The following is a 24,793-nucleotide window of genomic DNA, read 5'->3' as shown; positions in this document are numbered from 1 at the left end:
TAAATCAGTATGATATACATTTTCTAAAACCTTCAACAAGTGAAGAGTCTTCTACTCTGCACAGCACCCAGAGGCCGTTAAAGTAATTTATCTGAAGAGTACAGTTACAAAACATACAACAAATTAAGTACAACAGAGCAGTAGTGAAATTTAGCCAGTGAAATTTTGTAGCTAAGTAGATTTGTTAGTTTACTGCTCTTAACTGCACCTAATGTATGCTGTGCTGCATGTTGGAGAAACTGTAGGATTTGCTAAATGAGTAAAATACATACCAGTAAGACATCAGCCCCGTGGAAAGTCTAAGTAAATGAAGATAACTGGACCATTCCAACAAAGTTTAATTGTACATGAAAAATTACAGCATGTATCCAAGACTGTAGGGAAAAAAGGTGTCTAATATACTGTAATTGAGAAACAGGATGTGATCGGGTAAATTGAGATAATGCCTGTGTACAAGAGGGTAGAATTAAAAGGACACCAGAGGCTGGGGTTGGGACCAGCAAGTCTTCTAAAGAGTTGCACCTGTGATGAGTCTTAATACTGCTGGGAAGCCCTGCCTAAGATGGCTGTAGTATTTGGAATAATCTCCAGGATATCCTGGTGTTAACATATTTGTGATGCATTCATGAGCAGGAAGTTTTGTGTATGGTAGGGTGACCAGATGTCCCAATTTTATAGGGACAGTCCTGATATTTGGGGCTTTTTCTTATATAATCCCTGGATGGGAGGTGGGTAGGGAGTACCTTATTTGTGTTTCTATTCTATTTAGGTCCAGTAAAGAACGGAGGCAACTGTAGATTATTTTGTCTGAAAAAACTTCTACATAAACTACAATGATTTAGACATGTATATGTACATATTTATTTGTTTTTCCTAAAGTTAATTACCATATATACTCGTTCATTAGCCCGTTCGTTATAAACTGACCCCTCAAAATGGATAGGTAAAAACAGCAAAAACTGTATGACCCTTTCATAAGCTGACCCTATATTTCAGGATTTGGAAAACATTGGCTCCCAACCTGTCAGGGTAAGCTGCTGGTGGGTTGGGACGTTTTGTTTACCTGGAGCATTCACAGGCACGGAGCCCCTCAGCTCCCAGTGGCCACAGTTTGCTGTTCCCAGCCAATGGGAGCTGTGGGAAGTGGCACCACTTCCCGCAGCTCCCATTGGCTGGGAACGGCGAACCGCGGCCACAGGGAGCTGAGGGGCTCCGTGCCGGTGAATGCTCCAGATAAACAAAACAACAACGTATTAGATATTCAATTCAATGATTCCATAGAGTTTATCATCATCAAATTCTGGTGTAGACCTGTTTATAAGCCGAACCTCGCTCTTTGAGGTATCACTTTTTTCCCCAAAAGTATTCGGCTTATGAACGAGTATATTATGGTAAGTATCTTAGGAAAAATTGTCAGAGTGGCCACCAGCATGCCCTAGATGCAGCCAGAGAAACACTTTAGCGCGAACCTGAGACAAAGCTAAGTGCTTCTGGATAGAGTAATGCCTGGAAAGAGGCATATTCTGCAACCAAAGGAACAGTCTCCAGCTGTTTGATTATTGTTGTGTTCAGGGAAACAGGACTTTATGTTCATTCTTTGTATATAAACTGGATTGCCCCAAAGAACAAACCTGATTCCATCAATTTCTCCTAAAACAGCTAATATTCAGGGTCCTGCGGTTTAACTGTTTGGATCAGAAGGGCAACAACAAAAAATGTTCCCCCCAAAGAAGGAAGAGGAGATTCAGGATGGGGCACAGAACAGGCAGCAGTGAAAGTGAGCACACAGACCGGTGAACCCAAAGTACTTGGGGCAGGTCAACTTGTTAGCCTGCGAGACCAGTGTCTCCAAAGTGAGAACATGCCATGGAGAGAAACACCTCCCAAGTGAGACCTAAGCAAAAAGAAACACTGCAGAACAAACAACATGGTAACCCTTTGGATACCTAGGGATACTGGAGAAGGAGGCGAATACGCCTGAGGCATACAGCAGTTTAAGATGCTTGGGTTAAAAGTGTTAGTTTCCTCCTTGCTAGCCTGTAACAGCACAAGCATCTTTCAGGGTCCAGCCATCCAAGTCAATGACCTATAGCCACGTAGACGGATACTGCCTAGCTATCAGCAGCCAGCCACTTCTGGCAAAAACATCCTCATCCCAGCAGAAGGCAGCTATGTAGCTTGAAAGCTTGTCTCCTTCACCAATACAAGTTGGCCCAATAAAAAATATCACATCACCCACCTTGTCTGTCTGACAGCATGACAGCCAGCACCTTTAAAGCTTACTGAAGTTACCATATTTTATTCTAATAGTAACGATGAAGGGCCCTTCGCCCCAAAGATATTAAGGTACACGTGGGTCAAAACTCAACAACACTGGAAGTTAAACATTTGTCTTCATTTAACTCCCAGGCTCTCTCTTTCATCACAGGGCATTTGCAACATTCAGCTGGAAAGAGTTATAAACCCAGAGGATGCATTTATCTTAAAAACTTACGCTATGTCTACACTACAGCCTATGGTCAGCATAATTTATGTCACTCAGAGGTGTGAAAAAAAAATCATGCCCCCAGGAAACGTAAGCTACACTGACAAAGGCTTGCGTGCGCAGCGCTATGTCGGTGGGAGAGCTTCCACCACCCACGGAGCTGGTTTCATTATGCTGATGGGAGAGCTCGGCATGTCATCGACATACAGCATCTTCACCAGATGCGGTACAGCTACGCCGCTGCAACGCTGTACGTATAGACACGGCCTTAGTTACAAAGGGTTCACACCCTTGTAAAACTCCTCGTTATCCTGACTATTCATATAAAGACCGATATTCTCACAGCAATAATAATACTAAGAATAAATGCATTTTGTGCAGACAATAAGTACATGATTTCCATTCATTTCAACAATGGCGCTGTTGCTGACAGAGAAGGGCTATATTTCATGCGGCTCATTCTACCTGGAACTCCCCCAATGTACTGGGCACACACCCTCCTTAAATCCCATCTCTCTATCTCATGACTGACTCTCTGAAATGTCCTTAATAGACAATATTACAGGACAGCCTAGAGATCTGTTTGTTTTATTTTCTTAGAAGCCAAAGCTGAATTTTGCTTCATGACATCTCTGGCTATGGGTTACTGAACCCTGACAAGCTACGTAATCTGCAAACGTTCAGCCCACAGATAAAGCCAGCACCTTGAGTTCCTGCTCCTAAAAGTACAGCATCACTATTCAAAATAATGCAGCAATTTCATGTTAATCTTTTCAGCAAAAAAAGTGGAGCAGGAATCTGCCACTTTACAGATATTTATAACGTTGCTAAGCATCTTCAGGGACTTGTGACAAGGCAGCTAACCCATTATGCTTTTTAATAACCGAGGGTTCTTTTTTTTAAATGGGAGCGTTTAAAAAATAAATCCATTATCCCTAGAAAGGAACCCTTCTGGTAGGATAGCACAGAGAAAGCATAAACATGTTACCTCCTAACGCAGGCCTGCATAGCAGCTTGAAGGTCAGGACAAGCGTGGAGATTTTGGGAAAGGTGGCGAAATCCTGCAGGATCAGCACTGTCTCCCTGGGAAACTAGTGGAAACCTGCACTGCCGCAGCTATCCCCGCAAGCTCGAGGTAGGGAGAGACTTGCCATTTGCTAACACACGGCCTGCAAGCTTTGTGGGGGAGGCCAGACGCAAGCGCTGCAGGAAACAGTGCTGATAACAGTTCCCAAAATACAATCCATTATACAGATACATATTTTATGCACTAGACAGCAAATCAATAACTAGGTTTACTGGGGAGGAGGCAAAAAAGCTACTCTCCTGATCACACAAAAAAGCAGACATGGAATGTTCCTGTTCTTTGCTTCATTTATTCCATCCTGGCACTAACACATTTCATGCATCAATCTAAAGTTAACTATAAATACTGATTAAATCAGTAGCCACAGAAAGCCGGCTGAGGAACATTTAGGGATACCTGACAGGCAGGAGTGAGGGATATGTCAGACTCTGCAAGCACTTTAAACAGAAAATCAGAAAGGACTGAGCCTGCCAACGTTGAGTGATTTAATAAGCTGAGGACAAGGGGATAAGATTTCAGGATCTAATACTCTAAGTGTGCCTCAGCTTACTGTAAACAGCTTGTCTGAACAGGCCATACGCCATTTTCAGTCCCTGGTGTTTCTGCCTTAACATTGTTTAGACTGTGGTGAATAGTTAGGCTTGGAAGGATTCGATTTTTTATTGGTAAGTGTTGATTTCACTCTACACACAAGCTGACAAAAATATTTCCACCGTAATTATCAAAATTTACAGATAGGTAAAGTAAAAATAAAAATGCTACTCAGAAACTTAAGAGTCAAAATCCAGTGGGGGAGGGATAGCTCAGTGGTTTGAGCATTGGTCTGCTAAACCCAGGGTTGTGAGTTCAATCCTTAAGGGGGCCACTTAAGGATCTGGGGCAAAAATCAGTAATTGGTCCTGCTAGTGAAGGCAGGGGGCTGGACTCAATGACCTTTCAAGGTCCCTTCCAGTTACAGGAGATAGAATATCTCTATTTGTTTAAAAAAAACAACGTGATTTAGATTTCTCAATTAGGCTTGTTACAAATGGACTAGCAAATGAATAGTAACAGGTATGATTTGTTGATTTAAGGCTATTTACTTTGTATACTTTGATGTGAGGTTGAAAATTTTTGTTTTAACAGTTTATAAAGCTTTAACTTTCTCTACCTCAGCATCTAGTGTCATTAAATGTCTGACCCCTCATCATTTCCCACAACTGTGACATTTAAAAAAAAATCAAATAAAAATAAAAAACTGCTTTAAAAATCATTATTTGTCAAAACAATAAAAACAAACTGATTTCTGCCAGTCTATGACGAGTCATCCTGCTTCAGCTTGAATGTGAAAGTCTTAACACAAAAAGGTTTAAATGTTCATGAGTTAGGATGATCTATTTTGCAGCATGATTAGAAGGGTGACAGAAACAAAGCTGAAATTCTGCATATGCTCAGTTGTACCTGATACAGTCAAGGCCTGACCCCCCAAGATGAAAAGGTTCAGAGGACTTGCAATCTGTGTCAGCTCCTATTTAAACTACATGTGCTCCTTTATTCCTCCTCTTTTGCTGCAATGCTTACAAAGACTTGGACAACTGTTAGGCAGCTGGTGTGCTGAGCCCGCTGCCTCTCATGCCATCTAGTGTTTTCTCACTGCTTCACTGTGCTCCCCTATCTCTCTGTACCCGCCTGATGACTTTTGTATTTAGACTGAAGACTCTTGGGGGTAGAGACTGGCGTTGTTCTGTGTTTGTACAGCTTTGTCCATACCAGGGCTCCTTGGACTTACTGCAATACAAATAAGCGCTTTGCTAGGGGACCCAAGTGCTGGCTGTCCTTCAGCATCAGGTGCTGCACAGTCTTCCAAAGGGATGAGGAAATGAAACAGTGGAACTGAGTCTGGACTAATTCAGGAAAACTCACAAAGACAGCAGGGAGGAAAACAGCAAGGAATTCGAGCCGGTGAATGTTTTGGATAATGCAAAAGGCTAAACTACACTCAGTTAATAATTTGGCTGACATCTTTCATCATATTCCCCCAAACCAATTATTGGCTAAACCCTATAGAGAAACCTGAAAAAATGTGATGCGGCGGTGCCCCTTAAATAGACTGCTTTTGTGTGTGGGTGTGGGTGCGAGCTTAAATCCAGTTTCTGATTGGGCTTGTTTTCTTATACATCTTAAATTTTAAATATTCTTCAAAAAATGCTTGGGAAGGTTTTGGGTTTTTTTTCCTGGTTCACGTGGAGCTTTTCAGCCACGGAAAGATTAACTGACTGCAGGGGGGAAAGAATAAAGTATACGTAAGTGCTGTCAAGTGCAAGGCAAACAGAAAGAATGGAAATAATTCCCTACATTAGCTTTTTAGCTGCAACGTTGTCTAGATAGAGTTAGGATTTTCAAGCTAGCTTCCCTTAAAAGTGGCAATGTGATGCCAAAACTACAGGTCCCAACGTGCAATGCTGTTTAGTGTCAGATCTAAATGGAACATTGCATGCTGGAGCTGCGGTCTCCATAGGCTGCACCTTTGTGTTAAAGAAGGGAGCTGTTGCATGAAATGGAGCAGAATGTAAGTCAGCTGTAGCACGCCAGGTGGAACACTCAACCAGGCACAGCTTGGGTGCCACTGCCCAGAAAGATTTCAAAGTCTCTCACACTCTCCTCATCTTAGAGTGAGAAGCATTTCTTGAATGAAAGCAGTGAACCAGGGCTGGCTTCAGGGTTTTTGCCGCCCCAAGTGATGGGGGGAAAAAAATAAAAAGCCGCCATTGGCGGCAGCTCCACCGCACTGCTTCATTCAGAGGTGGCAATTCAGCAGTGGGTCCTTCCCTCTGCTGAATTCCCGTCGAAGAGCCGAATATGCCACCCCTCCTCATTGGCCACCCCAGGCACCTGCTTGCTGCGCTGGTGCCTGGAGCCGGCCCTGCAGTGAACACATTTCATCTACAAGGTAAAGCCACACAGCAAGCAGGACTGAAATTAGAAGAACTCTGACAATAGATATTTTACAGTCTGCTGTAAGCAGAGCAATTCCTGGGAAAACACACACACACACACACACACACACACACACACACGAACACTGAAAGAAACATCTCACCATGAGAAATTCAAATGGAATGGGGACACAGATGAAATGCTATCAGAGGGGCAAGGGGTGGAACAAACCAACCAGGAACAAAAATGAATGCCCAGCAGACACTGTTCAGCAGCCCTCTACTGCCACCTTATGGAATCATGAGATTTCAGAAATGACTGAATACTTGCAAAAGAAAGGTTAGCCAGTGGTTGGAAGCTTATTTAGTAATATTGGCAATATTTTCTATAACTTGTAATAGATTTATATACACTGGATAGCTAGCTAAGACTGTCATCCTTTATCCTACTCAAAGCCTTTAGCTTTATGCTGAAGATACTCAATATTAAATGCTACAGGGGCTTTGGGGAGCAGTAATTCCTACCAAGATGAATGGAAGGGACCTAGCCTTTATTGCTGCAGATTATGCCAAAATTGGTGCACAAAAACTCCAGTGCAGCAAACTCACTTGATTCACCACTCAGTGTTCACCAGCAGGTGATGGGAGTTAAGGCAAATGCAACGAACGGCCCATGTTTTTAAGCTGAATTAGTTCTCAGCTATCCACACTGTATATAGTCTCCCATGAATACACCAATAAGTATTTAGCCTTTGGGGCCATTTTTGGAGCGGTGGTCTGTAAATCAGACACATATAGAGAAAAAACCCTGAATGGACACCTCGCACACAGACAACCTCGCTATCAAGTACATTGAGCAAACAAATGGGACACACCAGTGCCTTTGATTAGCAAGGAAGAGAGGTAAAGAGGAACACATTGGATGCAAAAATCTAGAAGCGAAAGGCAGTTTTACCTGCTATTTGTTCCATTCTGTCCCTTCTAAGCAGTTCAGAGAACACTGGAGCTACTTAGTTCTCCTGTGTATTCCTCTAGATTCTTGCATGTGCTAGAAAGCCATGGAGGTGACCCTTTAGGTCAGCAGGCCAGCCCACAGCCTGGGCTTATCCGTCCAAATTCCAGTTTCTTCATCGGGACCGAAAACGCAGGTCGTGGGTGCCAAATAAAATCCCCACCCTGAACACTGTGGAGCAAACTCAGTCCGGGAGCTGAAAGCCTTGCAGCACACCTGCTTGCTTTCTGCACAGGAAACCAGGCTCTCGAGAAGAGTGACACCCCACCCCTCACCTCGACCTTTCGCAAACACAAATGCAGCCTGATTTCCGATAAAGCAAACGCAATCTCTCCTCTGCCGAACATGGAAAATCAGAGAGCCAAAAGAATTCCTGACCCTCCCACGTCATCCCACCAGCTTTTTATAAAAAGGGACAATTTTATCTGAAAGAGATTAACTGTAAGAACATAGCAGATAAGAGCTTTCAACAGCAGGTGCCTGATGATTACTCGCTTTATGTGCAGGGAGACCTTTTAACTTGTTGCTGTCCTTTGCTTACCCAGTGTGTTGCATGAGGAAAAATCTCTCCCTTCTAATTAAGCAGGTATGCCCTAAGCACTCTGCTCAATTAGTTTCTAAGGCCCTGACAAACTTCTACAAGAACTATAAGGAGGTTCAGGCAATTGAAACGCTTTGGATCAGTTGTTTTCAAACTGTGGGACACACTCCCTTAAGGGTTTGGGGGAGAGTTAGCAGCAGTACCAGGCAGCTTGTGCAAACCCCACATGGTGGGGCGCAGGCCAGCTCCCACGGGGGGGAAGGGGCAAGGAGGGAGCCCCACCTGCACCCCCCCCCCAACTAACCTCAGCCTGTGGGTCAGTGTCAACATCTGCCGATTTCCAATCTCGGCAGCCTCTGTCCCTAGAGACCATCACACGTGCCTTCCCCTACTCGAAAACCTAAGGGGCTAGGGGAAAGGGGCAGGTAGTAGCCCTGTCCTACTGGTGCAGCCTGACTGCAAGGTAGAAGCAGCCGGCTGCTGAGGAAGCCTAGGCTGTACCACTGGTAAGTACACCTCCATCTCGATATAATGCTGTCCTTGGGAGTCAAAAAAATCTTACCGTATTATAGGTGAAACCACGTTATATCGAACTTGCTTTGATCCACTGGAGTGTGCAGCCCCACCCCCTCGGAGCACTGCTTTACTGCATTATATCCGAATTCATGTTACATCGGGTCACGTTATATCAAGGTAGATGTGTGTCTGTGTATTTGAAACTTGCAGGTGTCGGTAATTTAATTAAGATTGTGTTAAGGTCTCCTAGGTTTATGAGTAGGCTGTCAAGTGTACCTTTGTGTGTGTCTATTTTTGTCTGGGTTGGGCGGGGTGCAACCAAAAATTGTAACTCAAAGCAGGTGGGGAGGCTCAGCTCAAAAGGTTTAAAACCTGCCGCTTTAGATTAAGAAGTGAGAATTTACAAAGTGGAAGTCCATAGTGTGGAAACCATTTGTGTTCAACCTTGCAATTCATGGAAATGATCAAATTAACATATATACAAAACTTAAATATTGATTTGAACCAAAGTTCTTAACATCTGAAACACCTGATATCAGAAAGGCACTCAAATGTTAGTGTGGAGACACTCGTGATTTGTTCTAGTGTCTATTCTGGATTGACATACTAAAATATCACTTGAAAAAAAATATTTTTCTGGTCTAACCCTCTGGAGACCAGATTCCCATGCTGCTTTGCAGGCGGCTCTAGAAAATAACACCAAGGGTTAACAGCCATACCAGGCATCCACACTTTGTTAGGTCATTGTGTTCTGACTCTGGACAAAACAAGAATCACGCGGTACAATGGTCTTGCCAAAATCTGCTCTTCTAAGAGCACTGACGAAGGAGGGCACAGGTTAAGTTATTAATATAGATTACAGAACTTACTTAGCTATCTACATGCTGCTTTAATTGACAAATGGATCCCTGGAACTCTCTGTGAAATTAAAGGAAAGGAGGAAAGAGAAGGCATTTGCCAGAGATGTTTACACAGCAACAGTCAACTTTCTTTGTTCACTTGAGAAAAGTCTATTTGAGAGACTTGCACTCTCTTTAAAGAGCAGGGTGTGATGTTAGAATAGGAGGGAGCAAACAATGCCAGGACTTTTCCCCCCAAAACCCAGAAAGACACAGGCCCAACACTGTCATTCACACTGATCCTGTGACTTAGGCCTGATGTACACTAGAAAATTAGGTTATTATAACTATATCGCTCAAGGGCGTGAAAAATCCACACCCCTGAGCAACACAGTTAAACCCCTGGTGTAGATAGTGCTAGGTCAATTGGAGAATTCTCCTGTCAACCTAGCTACTGCCTCTTGGGGGTGGGTGGTTCTCCCATCAGCATAGGCAGTGCCTTCACTGAAACGACGCAGCGCTTATTCAAAAAATAAGGGAAACCAACCATTTACCATTCATCTGAAACTGATTATACACCAACAGCTTGCTCTGTGCACTCAGCACCTTCCCCCATTTCAATGGATCTTTCATAGGGGAACACTGGAAAGAAAGTTATGTTACAAAATAGGAAACTGATTATAAAACCAACACCAACTGGCAGGGGAACTGGGATGGGGCAGGAGCAGTAAACTGAACGACTCCTAATTCTTGCATAAACTGATTAGATTTCAACTTCAGAAATGTCTCTTTAAACTACTATCACTGCCAGGAGCTCAAAGGCCTGGTCTACACTTATAACTCATACCAGAAGAGCTATGCCAGTTAAAAAGAAAGTCAGGTGTAATCAGCATAGCCGTGCTTGTATAAGCTTTAGCGCAGATGCACTTACATCAGCACTGAAGTGCTTTTGCTGGTATGGCTTGTCTCTCTTGGGGAACTGCGTAAATAGGGCTTCTGGTTTTGGGGGGGTTATTAAATTCATTTTGGGGGTTATTTTCAGCAATGTGAGCTTTATGAAGCTGTCCAAAATTAGGGGGATGGGGGGGAGGGGAAGTTAGGCCCTCTGTATATACTGTACTGAGTAATGTGTATGTAATGTAATAAGTCATCTTTGTAATGTTCCCTAGAGCCCTTTAATGTAGCACTGTTTTAATCAGCACTGTGTTAAAGCACACTAGGGAACCTTCAGCACACACCAGTAGGATCTACAAGGACCAATTAACATTCAACACATTAACATGCTTTAGAAATCATACCACCATAACCCACATTATGCTCCATGTTGATAAGGCCTTAGATACAAGTAACCAGTTCCACTCATTTCATTATTATTATTATTGAATCAGGGTGTTTTATTAGTGTTCATCTGTTAGAGCTGAAAATCAGAAGCCCAATGTGCAAGCTATGCCAGCAGACCCACTTTTATGCTGGCATTAGCTGTGTCATACCAGGCGGGTTTGCCAGCATAGCTATGCCAGCAAGACTTTTTTGTACTGTAGAAAAGGGACTTGCCCCACAACCCTTTCAAAAAATCCTAGGGGAAGCTCATCTCTCTCAGCACATGGCACTTCAAAACAAGTGGTCCACTCCACACGAGCTTTTCAGCCAGTCCCTGGAGTGTGTGGCCCCTTATAGCCAAAGGTTTAGCAACCTCATCTGAATCATCCCTGCTTGATGAAAGGCTTCAGATAAGTCCAGACCCCTGCGATGCTTGTTCTGGGACCGGACATCTCACAGCAATACCAGACAAATCTAACAGCGAGTCATGACTGCCAAGATCTTCCAGAAAGTCACGTCCATCTACAAGGGACATAAGGCACGTCCATCTACAAGGGACATTAGTAACTGGACTCAGAACAAGTGGGCTGCATTCAGACTGGTGGGGGATGAGGAGAACATGGCCACCACTCGTGACGCTCAATGCAAGGTAAGGCCGTGAGGGGTAGTGAGCACTGCAGTGAAGGGGTGGACACAGTTCCTTGGGAAAAAGCGATCAAATAGCTGGTAACAGTTGAGAGAAATCATTGTGACAGCTGCAGAAGGGACAGCCTCTCAGCCATGTGAAGATCTTTCACAGGCAGTAAGGGTCATCATAGCATCTCAGAAAAACAATCACCTGACCAACAGCATGCCTGCAGTTCTAATTAGAAAAGCTATGGGAGTCCTTACCATCCATGGCAGAGCACCAACCCCCAGGAAGGTTGATCAATTAGCCTTGCATATGGAGGGGAAGGACTTGCATGTGAGATTTTTATATACTGCTTCTATAAGCCTGTAATCCATGCCTTTCCGAGATTTTATTTACACAGTTTGGCCTAGACTGGACAAAGATTTTACAATAGGGAGCAATCCTGCATTGGCAGGAAATAATCTAGACAGCCTAACAGGTGTTCTCCATCTCCAATTTCTCTAATTCCATGAAAAGTCAGCTGGCAAAAATACTAGAACAGCACAGGAGGCAGAGCATCTTTCCAGCTAGTAGGCTCAGCAACAGAATGCAGCAGCAGAATTAAGAGGACATTAACATACAGCTGTATATTATATACAAGTTTCTAAAATCAGCTGTCTTACAGGACATGGACAGCAGTTTGGTACGGCATATTCCAACTGCATAGGATAATCCCCACATGGATTTGTGAGCTTTTAAAGGAAAGATGCAGGTGCTTAAGATGTGATGCTTAAGTGATTACGCAGCATTTGCCAATCACAACATTTTGGTAGCCAGAAGAACAAAGTGGCAAAAAGACAGCGAGAGACAGCAGAGCAAGCCAGCATTTAAGACAGAGAGGTGTGCCACCTGCAGTGGAGACAGAAGAGCATCCCAGACCACTTTTCTAGTCATTTATCCTAAACCTAACAAAGTGTTTCACTTTAATCTTTTGGCTTCAGACAGTCTAAGGCCGTATGTTATGGAGGCATCTCACTGTTCTAATATTATCCAATGGGCTTGTTTACATGTTATTGTTGCTAAGAGGAACTTGGAGCTTTGGAAACACTGTACCAGACCAGAATGCTATTACGACAGCTGCCATTGGGAGCTGAAATCCATATAACACTTCCCTGACAACTGTTTGCCATTTTCTGTTTTTAACAAATTTGTTTCTTTGCCAATCAGTGCTTCTCCACTGAGGTGACCCCACCGGCTTCTGCCATTTCCAAACCCTAGATCAAAACCTGCAAGCAGTCACCGTTCCAGTATCCCTGCTGTCACAAGACTCCACGTTAACAAATGAGGCAGCTTGAACCCACTGGTGCAAAGCATGAATGAAAATACTGCATTTGATTATGCAGTGAGGGGAGATGGGGCAAGGATCTGAGGGTTTCTCTTCTTTATAGTTAACAGATTTAAAAGATGGCTCACTAATAAAAATGCAAGGCACCTAAAAAGACCCAATATCATTTGTGGGAACTGGTTTTGCAATACAATTAACTTTTTAGCCTTGCCTGTCTAATTCCAATCACTCAGATATCTTGGCAGATTTCTCTCCCCAACGGCACTGCAATACTGTCAAATCAGCACAGTGCACTTTGACCAGTCTCCACAATATCCCACAATGGAGTATTCACGGTAATGACAGCATTACAAAGCATCTATGCAAGCTAATGGGGAAGAACTTGAAGGCTGTGTAACTGTAACGGACTATGGTTAAGTTTCCATTCGGACAATACATTAAACTTGGTCTGGCCAGTTGGTGCCTAACTCCCACCTGAGCGCAGGGTCCTGCTCACCCAACGGATCAGTCTGGCCACTGAGACAGATTCAGATTTTACAAACTGCAAGTTCTCATTTTTTCCCCAAACATAAGCTTCAGCCCTTATTGTTGCAAAGAAACGTCTAAATATGAACTGATGGGATACGGTCTTAGATAGTCTATAGTGTCTGAAAGAAGGGTCATGGTCTTCTTTCATCAAAACACGGTATTACCTCGGAAGCCTAGTGATAACATGTGACCTTAAGAATCCCTCAATGCTAGCTGGCAACATGTTCACTGTTCTATCACAGTACCTCTTACCAGGCCTGAAACTTGCTATACCTAAACACTTTGCAATCATAATTTCTATTTATAAATGCTGGTCATTAATATGGCTGTAAATATTGATTATATTTTAAGTTATGACTATATACTGAAACTATGTCCTTATAGTTTTTAATCCATCTGTTATTCCCCAGCAGGGGTGAAAAACTGCTTTTGCCAGACAAAGATGTACGTTCACATGTCTACCTAAATTCATAAGCCAAACAAAATGGAAGTTACATCTTCATTTCAAGTCAACACAAAGATGTGAATGCACCTTGGAGTCAGCACATCAGGAAGGGAACCATGGCAGGATGGGGAGGGTCAAAACAATGAGTTTTGGGAAATATAAGGAGATAAAACTGGTATTCATTTTGGTATTCATTTACTGAGGAAATTCCTTGAAGGGTGTGGCATATACTCATGAAAACTTGGATCATGGTTTTGACTGAAAACTAGCAGCTCTGTCAAAAACTGAATCCTTGGGAGAAAATCTACTTTATAAAACAAGAAAGGTAACAATCAATAAGTGTAGACCTAGAATGGCGTTTTACATTTTGTTTTATGTGGGTAACCATTCTGTTTCCAATATTCTTACCCACTATTCATTTGATTCATTTGAATCTCTGTTCTTGGTTACTAAACGTATTTGTGTTTTATTATAAATATGTCTCAGTGCTGTGGTGTTAAATAAAGTGCAACTCCTCAGCTGAATGAAAGAAGCTGATGTACATACTGTTCCCGTTGGGGACAGCAAACATATCCATTTCTGTGAGTGTCCAGTGGTGGGCTGAACACTGCCAGGGATGTTTTCAGAGGGGCCCAGGGGCTGAGGTATACCTTTTGTTACCTATAAGGCAAAGTAAGGGTTGGCAGAGCCCAGAGGAGATTGTCTGGATGACTAGCAAACCAGCTGACTACCAGTTAAGCACAACCAAGTCGGGGTCTGTCACTGAGGCAAGGGATAACTAGGTAACTAAGTCCTGGGTGGCATGAGGAACCAATGCACTGGCCACACAGACAGGATTTACACACAGTTTGCTGGTTTGCTAGAGATCACACTCCCAAGCACCAGTAAATTAGACTGAGATTCACATGTGAGAAGGTTGAGAATAGACAAGGAGAGCTTACAGTTTTTTTCTGTTTGTTTTGGGAAATGGAGGGCATTGCATCGCATGCTGCTCCCGGGGACTCGCGAGTGACAGCAGCAGCGGTGTTGCATCAAAGTGGGGCAGAGGGGTGGGGGTGCCAGGGCCCTGCCCGTTCCAATCCCTGTGGCCGGGTGCAGGCCCAGGAGCGTGGCCAGTGCTGCCAGTCGGACCATGGTAGGGACACTGGTGCTTCCCAAGGGGCCCGAGCTGCTGGACAGGAAGCAAAGCGATGAGCCCCGACTCCAAGCTGCTGCTGCCACCGGCCCCAAGCGCACTACACCTCCTGGGCTGCCACAACTGGATGCTGCGGGCTCGGCACCACCGGTAAGTAGGGCCCTGTGTGGCTGTATCTGCATCCGATCCACTATCCACAAAAATGGTCCAGGGATATGAAGCAGATATCCACAGATTTGCAGGGCCCTAGTGATACAGATTTTGGCTGTAGTAAGCAATCTAACAATTTCCATTATAATCCTTTCCCTTCCCTCATTTTTGAACCAAGCACAGAACTCCCCACTCAGTAGGGCTGGGAATTGAGGAAAGGAGTTAACTTTAGCTTACAGGAGTCTAGTTGCTTTAAACATTCTTCTCCCATTGACAGTAACTTGTCAAAACCAGGCTGATAATTAGAAATATGCAAATCAGCATTGTGTCTTTTTTATTAAAATTTACTTGACCCTGATGTCACTGTAAGACTGTCCTAGCACATTTCACCTGTTTGCATGAAGGAATGGTGCTTGTGTGATGTTCTGCACTTCCCTTTTTAAAGAAAATCTTACCTTGCATCTGAAACTGGCTACCCCAGCCCTATTTCCCTGCCAATCTTAAAATAATTCCACATGAAAAGGAAAACAGCAACAGCAGCCTCATGCTTGCAGCAGTTTTTTTAAAATGCTGCTACTCCTAGAGCATAACTGACTGTCTAGCGATCATACCAGAATTCAGCTTCTGCTTAGTTATTCCCTTTCCTCTTCCTCCCACACTCAGGTCTAGATTGCTGTGATTGTAGCTGTAGGTTGTTATTGCTGTTTGTTTTGTGAAACTAACATGTCTTAGACCACAGTTCACTGTAGACATGTGTCCACACCACACACCACCACTGCAATTGGCATCAGTGTTTGTCTTGGCAGAAAGGCCTAAGACACTGAAATCTTCTAACTAACACCAGGCACCACCCAGAAAGAATGATTCTATAAATTCTTATCTGTATACACCACAGATGAAGTGCACCATCATTCTGATCACTAACCTTCTTCGCTCCCTGGCTTCTCCATTTGAGGAGTCCGTTCCAGTAGTTGACGTGGCGTTGGCAGATGTAACACCATTGGCAGTGCTGAGTACAGTGCGATTTGTGATTACACCTAGTGGAGTGCTAGCAGAGATGTTCTCTGTATTTTTCTCTACAGTAGAGTCAGTTTGTTGCCGGTATGGGGCTCTGAAACATACAAGACATAATGGGATACAAAGCAAGTGAACTCGATTGGCTTAGGGACCCAGTACCTTCAAGGAAACATTAGAAGCTAGGAACAAGTTTTCTCCAATTCTATGGATACAATGGTATGATGGAATGTCATAAGAAGGCATTTTTAAGGATGTCTAGAAGAATAAGCCGTAGGAGGAAATATTCCTGACATCGCTGCTGATTACTGTAGAAGTGACTGGAAAATCTGAGGGTATTTAATTGGTCAATAAGCAGGAGGAGGGATGGTCTCAAAGCTCCTGCAATTCAAAAATAAAATCTCAGTGGCACTACAAATTACACATGCTGTAAAGAAGAGCTACCTAGAAAAATAAGGATGCATAGTTAATCACAAGTCAGGAAGTGACAAAGCTAAGGCTGTGTATGCAGTCTTATGGTATGCATTGTTAAAACAGTCTGAACACAATATATGCACTTTTTCAACTGAAATGCCTCATCAGCACCCACTGTTCAGGAGCTCATTATATAATGGAACTGATTTCCAACCAGTTTAGAATTCAGAACCTCCACCCCCAGAACTGTGTGTGTCAGTTAAGGACATGAGCATTCTACAGTGTTCTCTGAATGAGCCCGGAGCCCTTACCTGGTATACTGGCGGATTGATGCAGTAGTGTTCGCACTAAGAGATGTAGGACAGGAAGAGGCAGGTTGCCACTGGGTGCCCAATGAGGTAGATGAACCAATGGTAGTGGGTGAGGTAGCAGATGTATTACGATTGGCTGAAATGTAGGGACTGTTGAGGTCACTACTTCTACCAAATGAAGCACTGTAAAACATCACAAGATCACTCCCTTCAGCACATGGTTAACCAGTTGCTGACCATCACAGGCCCTTAGGTGAATTGGAGGGGGGATATTTAAATCTCAGCAAAATGAATGCAAGAGACATTAGACCATGAAGAGGTCATCGAAGAGAACACTCTGGACATATATCAATGATGGTCCTGCTCTGTAAGTCTAGGGGAGAGAATAATGGGATCAAAGTGAATCAGGGAAGTTCAGAGAACAGGCAAAAACAAGGAAAATCCTGCTCCCACCTGTAGCAGCACCACTGGCACCACCAGTAGTGTTCTCAAGCACTGGGGAAAGGTGGAGACAATAACAGAGGATCAAATCACTTAACCCAAGGAATATTATATATAGAGATAGACATAGACAGAAGTTGCCTGACCCTGTTTCCAGTTGTTTATAAGTTCGCCAAACTTTTTAACACTTTGGGCTAAAATTTTCCATGCAGGGTATCTGCCTCAGACTGGATATTTTTGGAACATTTCAGCAAAAATGGTTCAACCATATGCAAGACTGATGCTAGGGAATTATGTTTTGCCATGTCAAAAAATTCTTACAGCTATTTCACTGAGAAACTCTAGAACCTCCGTGCTTTGAAGCAGGGACTTGACATTTGACAGGGAGGTGGACTATGTCAGGGATGTTCCTTTTGCTGTTCAAGAAAATCCACCCAAATTTGGCTAAGTTACAAGCTTCAGAAAAAGGTCAGTTTGCACATGAGCAGTAGAGACATGCAGCTAAAATCTCTGAAGATTCCATCCTCACTGAGCCCCTCCCAGCTCATGTGGCTGACCTGCATATGCATCATCCTCATAAAACAACTGAGCATGCTGAACTACATAGCTGCTGAAGTCTACTGAGCATGTACAACATGGGATTTTTCCAAAGGCTTCTAACTTGGGTTGATTTTCTCAGGAACAGCAAGAGGCATATCCCCAACACAAAGGCCATCTGAGTCCATGCACTGAGATACTAACACTTAACAAAAATAATGTTTTTCTAACATGGACAAAACATATACTTCTCTAATCTCATGCTCAGAAACAGCTGAAAGTTTAAAAAAAATCAGCCAGAAGGCAGACACCTTACATGCAAAATTTCAGCCCAAATGCTAAACTTTAACCAAAGTTATGCACAACTGAAAATAGGATATGTATAATAGGGAAGTGGTGGTCAGCTTTAAACAGGAGACACTACTGGCTTTGCCTGTAATAAATTTGACCCTACCCCTTCATTTTGTGCAAGACAATGTCAGACAATTTGAGCTGAAACCTGAAACGGACCTGGTTTTCCCAACTGTACATGGAATACTATGTTCACATGTGGAATAGAAGTCCAGAGACTGGCAATGAAAGTGATTAATGGGAAGCCATTTATGCAACAGACTGAAATGATCAGGACTGTGTAGATCTCTCATTCCTTCTCTAAAGTAAAGAATGGTACAGACAGACGTGTTGGGGCACTTCTATTCACCCTCGATATAAGAACAAGGGGACATTCAATTAAACTCACAGCAACATATTTAAAACTGATCAAACCTGTACAACACGTTCAAAAGCCAAGCCTGGGAGCTTAAACTCGTAACTTTCCTAGACGTTAAAAATCACGGTCATAATAAAGACGCTGGATTTACTGAAAACTTGTCTCTCACCAACAGAAGTTGGGCCAATAAAAATTCTCACCCACCTTGTGTCTCATGCATAATGAAAATATTTTCAATTATATTACATGGGGCATACCCCTTCTATATTTTTGTCCTAAGTATGAGAGCCTAGGGAGGAGTAGGAAGAAGCTGATCGTATAAGCAGGTTATTCCATTTTGGAGTATCTAGCATCTTCCTCTGAGGTATCAAGTTGCTGTCAAAGGATGCTACACTTGTTTGATTTGCGATGTCAATTCTTGCATGTTTTAGCATCAGCAAGTGACCTGAACTAGACCTTTAAGGCCACTATAATGGAATGGAAAGTGTTATGGTTGGTTGTCAGTCAGGGACGCTGAGAATTGTTTCACCACTGTTGTGTGCACACAGGAGGAGATTTTGTGGGGGCAGGTGGGGAGAGGGAATGACACTTTCAGCATCACTGAGAAATATTCCTGTCATTTGCCAAGTCTAAAGAACACCTTCCGAAATAATAATGAAAACAGCTGTCCCCTCCTCACTAGCAGGAAAGTGCTTTTCAGCACTGATGCAGGGGGATCTGTTGCTGATAGCTGGGGTCCACTATGCGTTCGTTTGCAAAAACAGAGGAGCATTTATAGTTTAAATGAATGTGTTTGAGATCAATTAAAGCAACTTGTGCGGGAAATGCAGAGATTAAGAAGAAAACTAAGGTCTCAACATGGAGCAGTAAGGTCTCAACATGGAGCAGCCTTGTATTCCTCATTAAGCCACACTAAAAAATTGGAGATTTTTTCCCTTAACTATATTAAAGTATGGCACATCCATTTTAAAAGTCCATCCTAAGATAGAGGGAATTGATTTTACAGTCCGATTTAGAGACATTTTAGTACCAAGAAGTCAAGTTTCTAGTGACAAAAAGTTACCTTACGTGAAGGACAATCTGATTCCATTCCTCATGCTACACACTGGTGTATGAGACTAGAGTCTTTCACAACCTATAAGTCTTTAACATTTCATACATGATCTATAAATAGTTAGCATTTATTTGTTTCTCTGTACTTTACAATGGAAGGATGTTTGAGACTACTATACAAACTGATCACAAGTTCACTCTTAGTGCATAAGATGCACAAGTTATCACCTTGTTTTTTTGTAGCCACATATAGCTGCGCATTATTCCTATTATGTAAATATATTCTCCCTTCAGATGAATGCTTAAATGAGGCCTTTCATAGGAAATAACTTGACTGTGTGCAATTCCAAAAGTGGTCAGTGCCAGCCAAAACTTCAGCTAATGCCTCCACGTTTAATCATGGCACCATGGGGCAGGTTGGGTAAATATTCCTTGTAAATCTGATTTTGGATTAGCTGAGTCACAAAGCAAGAAAGTTTTAAAATCCCAGCAGAACTGAGGTTGTTCAGTAATGTTACTGACCTGAACCATGTCAGCTAAAGTGACAGCATCTATGTTATGTCTAAGAGACAATCTGGCAGCAGAGGTGAAAGTCTTGCAACCAGCTGCCACCTGTCTGTCTGTCAAGTGAGAGAGAAGCACACACCGCTGGCTGGCAGCATCAGATCCCAGGATAGATGTAAATTCATTGGAATGGAACACTGCCTCACAAGAAAGGTCTCCTGCTTTGAAAATATCCAGCTGCTTCCCCTTTTGTATGAACAACTTCATTTACTCAGCAGCTAGATAGCCATATCCTATGAAAAGGCTGAGCTTTGCTATCATCCCCTAAACACTAGAACACAAGTAATATGGTAACATTCACAAGACTCTCCCTCACCCCATATATTCAGAGTTACGCCACATTAAGGACAAATTATTCAGTTTGAGGGTCTAGCACTTGAAAAAAGCCTAATCTAAAATGAAACCTATCATCTAAAATTGTAGACTTTACTTCCCTTGCACTAATCGGTGATGGTTTTACAGACTGAAGTCTTAAGCAATACACTTGTGAGTGAGCCTGTCATTTCACCAGGCAAGTTCAGGGGTGAAAATTTCACCATCCCCCTTCACTAGTAGCAAGTTTCCTCCCTCTCTCAATTGAGTCTAGAATATAACGTTTGTCATAAAGGCCCCTGGTTCATTCAGTCCAGGAGCAGCCAATACCAGGTGAACCTCTCCCTTCCAAACTGATAATGGACAGGGCCAATTGGGAAAAGCTGTATGTGGAGCAAATTTCTTTCCTGACTCTGCCACCCCATCCCATCAGCAAGCAGCAGTTGTCTATGTAGAGTGGCACATGCACCTGCACAAAAGCTATTTTCCTGCTGCCAGAAGAAATGGACTATGTTGGCTGATTTTGGATACCAGTCACATTCCTCACAAGTCTGGCTGTTAATGCTCATGAACTCTGGAGCACTCATTTTCTGCTCAAGCTGCTGGCCTTGGACTTAAGAGAAGCAGCACAGATAGGAGAGAAGAGAAACAGGAATGCTCCAAGTTATTTTTGGATAGTTTGTTATCCAAAGTTGTGCAGTAATATGCAACACCATTAGAAATGGACTCCCAGACCTGTTTAGGGCCCCCACAAGACTGCATTTTACAATTCTGTTACTGCACCCTCGGCTTACAAGGAATTTTGCTTTTAGCGATCTAACACAATTACACCAATATAATTTGTTGAAAAAGTTTGCATCTGAATTATGTGAATGCAATTTTTAAAGTTTAGCCCAATATTTTAAAACCCATGAAAATCTAAGTCGCAGACGACAGGGTTTGTAATGAAAAAGCTAAGCAGGCCCTGATGTTTGCTGCTGGGTGCGGGAAAGCAATGAGGACACCAAGGCCAGCCACACTAATGCAGCAATTAGAAAGAAAGCAGCCACTCAAAAGCCTGAATGGCATGTTAAGAACTTCAGTTTTGCTCCGTAAGCAACTTATTGTAAATGTTACAGGTGATACCTTTTCAGGTAGGTAGATACGTAGGTGGAAGGTGCACCAGTCTGGGGGGCTTCGTTTCCCTTTGGCTCATCCCTCCATGGCTGCCGGGCGTAGGAGCCACTCCTCACCAGGTTAACAGCAGATTCTCTGTTGAGGCAGGAGAAAGCACTTCGGCAGTTTAAAAAGACTCTGGAGCCATGTTGTCTTGGTTTAGCGCACTGCCAAGCATGCAGGTAAGTGCTGGAGTCCAACATCCAGTGGCAAGAGCAAAGAGCCCTCCACATTCAGGCAATACAAACCTTTTCCAGCCACAATCCTGACTCACCACAGGGATAACGGGGATATTTTGATTAATTATTTCCCTTAAAATTAGCTCTAGTAATTGCCAAGTATTTATTACTTATTTAATGTCACAAGAATGCATAATGTTTTACACACACATTAACACAAGGTCTCTGACCACAAGCACTTGATCCAAATTCAGACTATTTATAGAAAATCACTTCATGCATTAGACCTAGAAAGATCTTGCTCTCCCTGCCTCTCTCCTTTTACCTTCTGAAACATCAAGGACTAGTCACTGCCAGAGACAGGATACCAGGCCACGGATCAATGGCCTGAGCCAATATGAACAGGAGTACTTGTGGCACCTTAAAGACTAACAAATTTATTTAAGCATGAGCTTTCGTGAGCTACAGCTCACTTCTTCGGATGGAAACCAATATGGTAAGTCTTAGGCTATTGATTTAGGAGCCAGGAGCAGCAAGTATAAATATTTAGCAACAACTAGAACTATGTGCCATGATTCAGAAACAAATGAATGCCCCTATGAATGTTAATGTGTGAAGGAGCAGGGGAATGAGAGTTCAGAATCTGAGCTCAAGTCCCTCACTCCAATGCTGGAAGGTAATAGGTAATAATTGGAGATATACCAATCTCCTAGAACTGGAAGGGACCTTGAAAGGTCATCAAGTCCAGCCCCCTGCCTTCACTAGCAGGACCAATTTTTGCCCCAGATCCCTAAGTGGCCTCCTCAAGGATTGAACTCACAACCCTGGGTTTAGCAGGCCAATGCTCAAACCATTGAGCTATCCCTCCCCCTATCTTGTGTGTTGTTCTCTGGCAATTCCCTCTCGCCAGCTATAGAAATCAGAACCTATTTGTAGCATGAGCGAATATACATCAGAGCTCCCAATTATTTTTCAATTTTGATGTCAAGCTATTCGTGCTGTTTTACTTCAAGCCTCTAGAGCAGTGGTCTCCAAACTTTATTGATCGTGCACCCCTTCCAGTAAAAAAATTTTGAGCACGCACCCCCAATATCTGTATAAATTATATATACATGTACTACTACACTAATATATTATGTACATTATAAAACATACAAAAAATAGAAATTAAAAAAGGATGAGATAAAGATGAAAAACAATATTTTTAAAAAATTGTTATTTATTAACAGTACGAAAAACCTTTTTGCTCTCACAAAAAACAATTATTAATATTTTTAGTGAGAGCAATGTGATTGAATATGCTTCATTATTTCTGAAAATCTTGGTTTAAGACTTTGTGATACAGCGATTCGAAGGTCTGGATTAGGGGTAGGGTGCGGGAGGGGGCTCAGGGTGGAATGTGGGGTCTGGGAGTTAGGGTGCAGGAGGGGGCTCAGGGCTGGGGCAGGCAGGAGGTACAGAGCACTTACCTGGGGCAGCTCCTGTTTTGTGCAGGGGGTGTGCAGGTGACTCTGCACAGTGCGGCACCATCCCCACGGCCATGATTCTGGGAGCTGCCCTCCCCGCTCCCCCGGGCAGGGCCACCCAGAACGCAGGGGCTTTAGGGACTGCAGGGCCCTGGGCTAAGGGAGGTCCCAGGGCCCTGGCCTGCAGCTCTAAAGCCCCTTTCGGAATGTGGCCCTGCGAGCACGGGCCGGAGGACTCAGGAGGAGCAGGGGCAGCTGCACAGCCAGTGGCCGGAGAGAAGCGCCACTTTCCCCTTCAAAGCACTGCTTCTCTCCAGTCGGCTTTGAAGGGGAAAGCGCCACTTCTTTCCGGCCACTGGCTGCACGGCTGCCCCTGCTCCTCCACGGGCCGGAGGACTCAGGGCCGCATTCCGAAAGAGGCTTTAGAGCTGCAGGCCAGGGCCCCAGGGCCACCTTAGCCCAGGGCCCGACAGCCCCTAAAGCCCCAGCGTTCCAGGTGGCCTTGCCTGCAAGGGGGGGGGGGTGTGCGGGGCAGCTTCCCCGCTCACTCGTTCCCTCCCTCCTCCAGCTGCCCTTCCCCCCACCCCCAGCGGCACTCCTTCTGCCACGCCCCCCAATGGATCGTCTTGCGCACCCCACTTTGGAGACCACTGCTCTACAGCATTCCATGAAGCACTGATTTGGCTGGTGTTAAAAGAAAAGTACTGGAAAAATTGTGTCACACAGTACACTATGAATACCATCTGCTAATATAGCCTGATCCTCCATCATACAGAGCACAGGACACTTAGCGGCAATCAGCTGGGTACAGCACAGTCTGAGGCACTGTTCAAAAAACACTCAGCTTTATCAGTCATCCCCCCTGTAATTTCAAATACAAATTGTCTGCTAAGATCCAAATAATGGTGGCAGTTTGAGACTGAAGCTAGAGCACGGCAGGCAGGATGTAACAAGAACAGTACAGAATCTATAATTGCTGTGAAATTGTTTCTCAGAGCCTATTTGGTGTAACTGCTTCACAACAATTATAGTTTGTGCTGGGTCTACAAATCAAGCTGAGCTCAAATCTTATTCCCTTTAGATCACATTGCACGGAACCCACTGGAGGCAGCATTTCCCCAAATAATCATGTTATGAGACAGATGCTGCTTCCATTTTTATACTGCAGCAGCAGCAATGGGTAACCAAACAAGACTTGGGGCCCCATCCTGCTAGGCACTTTATAGACATACAGAAGAGTCCCTGCAACAGAGTTCACAAACTTAAGCTACATCGAGAAGCAACTGGTGGACAAAAACAAATGGGATGGAAGAGATGATGTCTGAACGAGTTACAGTACAATAAGAAGGGGTCTCAGCTAGAGCTCAAATTTAGACTTATTTTCAAGGACAAGAAGGCACCTGCATAGTATCACAATGGAGGGGAGAAATACGTGTATAATCATTGTTTTCAGCATTTCACATTTTAAATTCTGAAAGCGTGCCAATAGTTTAAGAGTTTAGGGAGCAGATACTATCGCCTACTGAGGGAAGGGCCCACTAAGTTCACTTTTCATAAAATGTTGCCAGATTTCGAGCCATATCAAACACCTATGTGCTTGGGAGTGATGTGTGAAAACTATGAAGCATGAGCACAGAAAAAGGAGCAGGCATTTCCAAGGAGTGAATTCCAGCAGAATATTCCCCAGAATAAAATCTGAGCCTTAAATTC

At 43.5% G+C, this 24,793-nt stretch overlaps 1 protein-coding gene across 8 annotated transcripts in view; it reads right to left on the bottom strand.

Annotated features, from left to right (window-relative positions):
* Positions 1-24,793, bottom strand: part of PPP1R12B (protein phosphatase 1 regulatory subunit 12B) — a 166,544-nt gene that overhangs the window by 71,822 nt on the left and 69,929 nt on the right. For 5 of the 8 annotated variants that reach the window (XM_039534403.1, XM_039534401.1, XM_039534404.1 and 2 more), the window contains 3 exons: positions 21,409-21,534; positions 16,668-16,850; positions 15,854-16,039 (listed from right to left, as the gene is read on the bottom strand). In XM_039534403.1, coding sequence (XP_039390337.1) covers positions 15,854-16,039; positions 16,668-16,850; positions 21,409-21,534 — 495 coding nt within the window. The remainder of the gene's footprint in view (positions 1-15,853; positions 16,040-16,667; positions 16,851-21,408; positions 21,535-24,793) is intronic. The other 3 variants (XM_039534407.1, XM_039534408.1, XM_039534409.1) reach the window with 1 other exon arrangement.

Source organism: Mauremys reevesii, linkage group 4, assembly GCF_016161935.1.
Source record: "Mauremys reevesii isolate NIE-2019 linkage group 4, ASM1616193v1, whole genome shotgun sequence".
Taxonomy (NCBI): Eukaryota; Metazoa; Chordata; order Testudines; family Geoemydidae; genus Mauremys; species Mauremys reevesii.
Note: the sequence above shows the minus strand (reverse complement) of the source record. Positions and strands in the feature narration are given on the sequence as shown.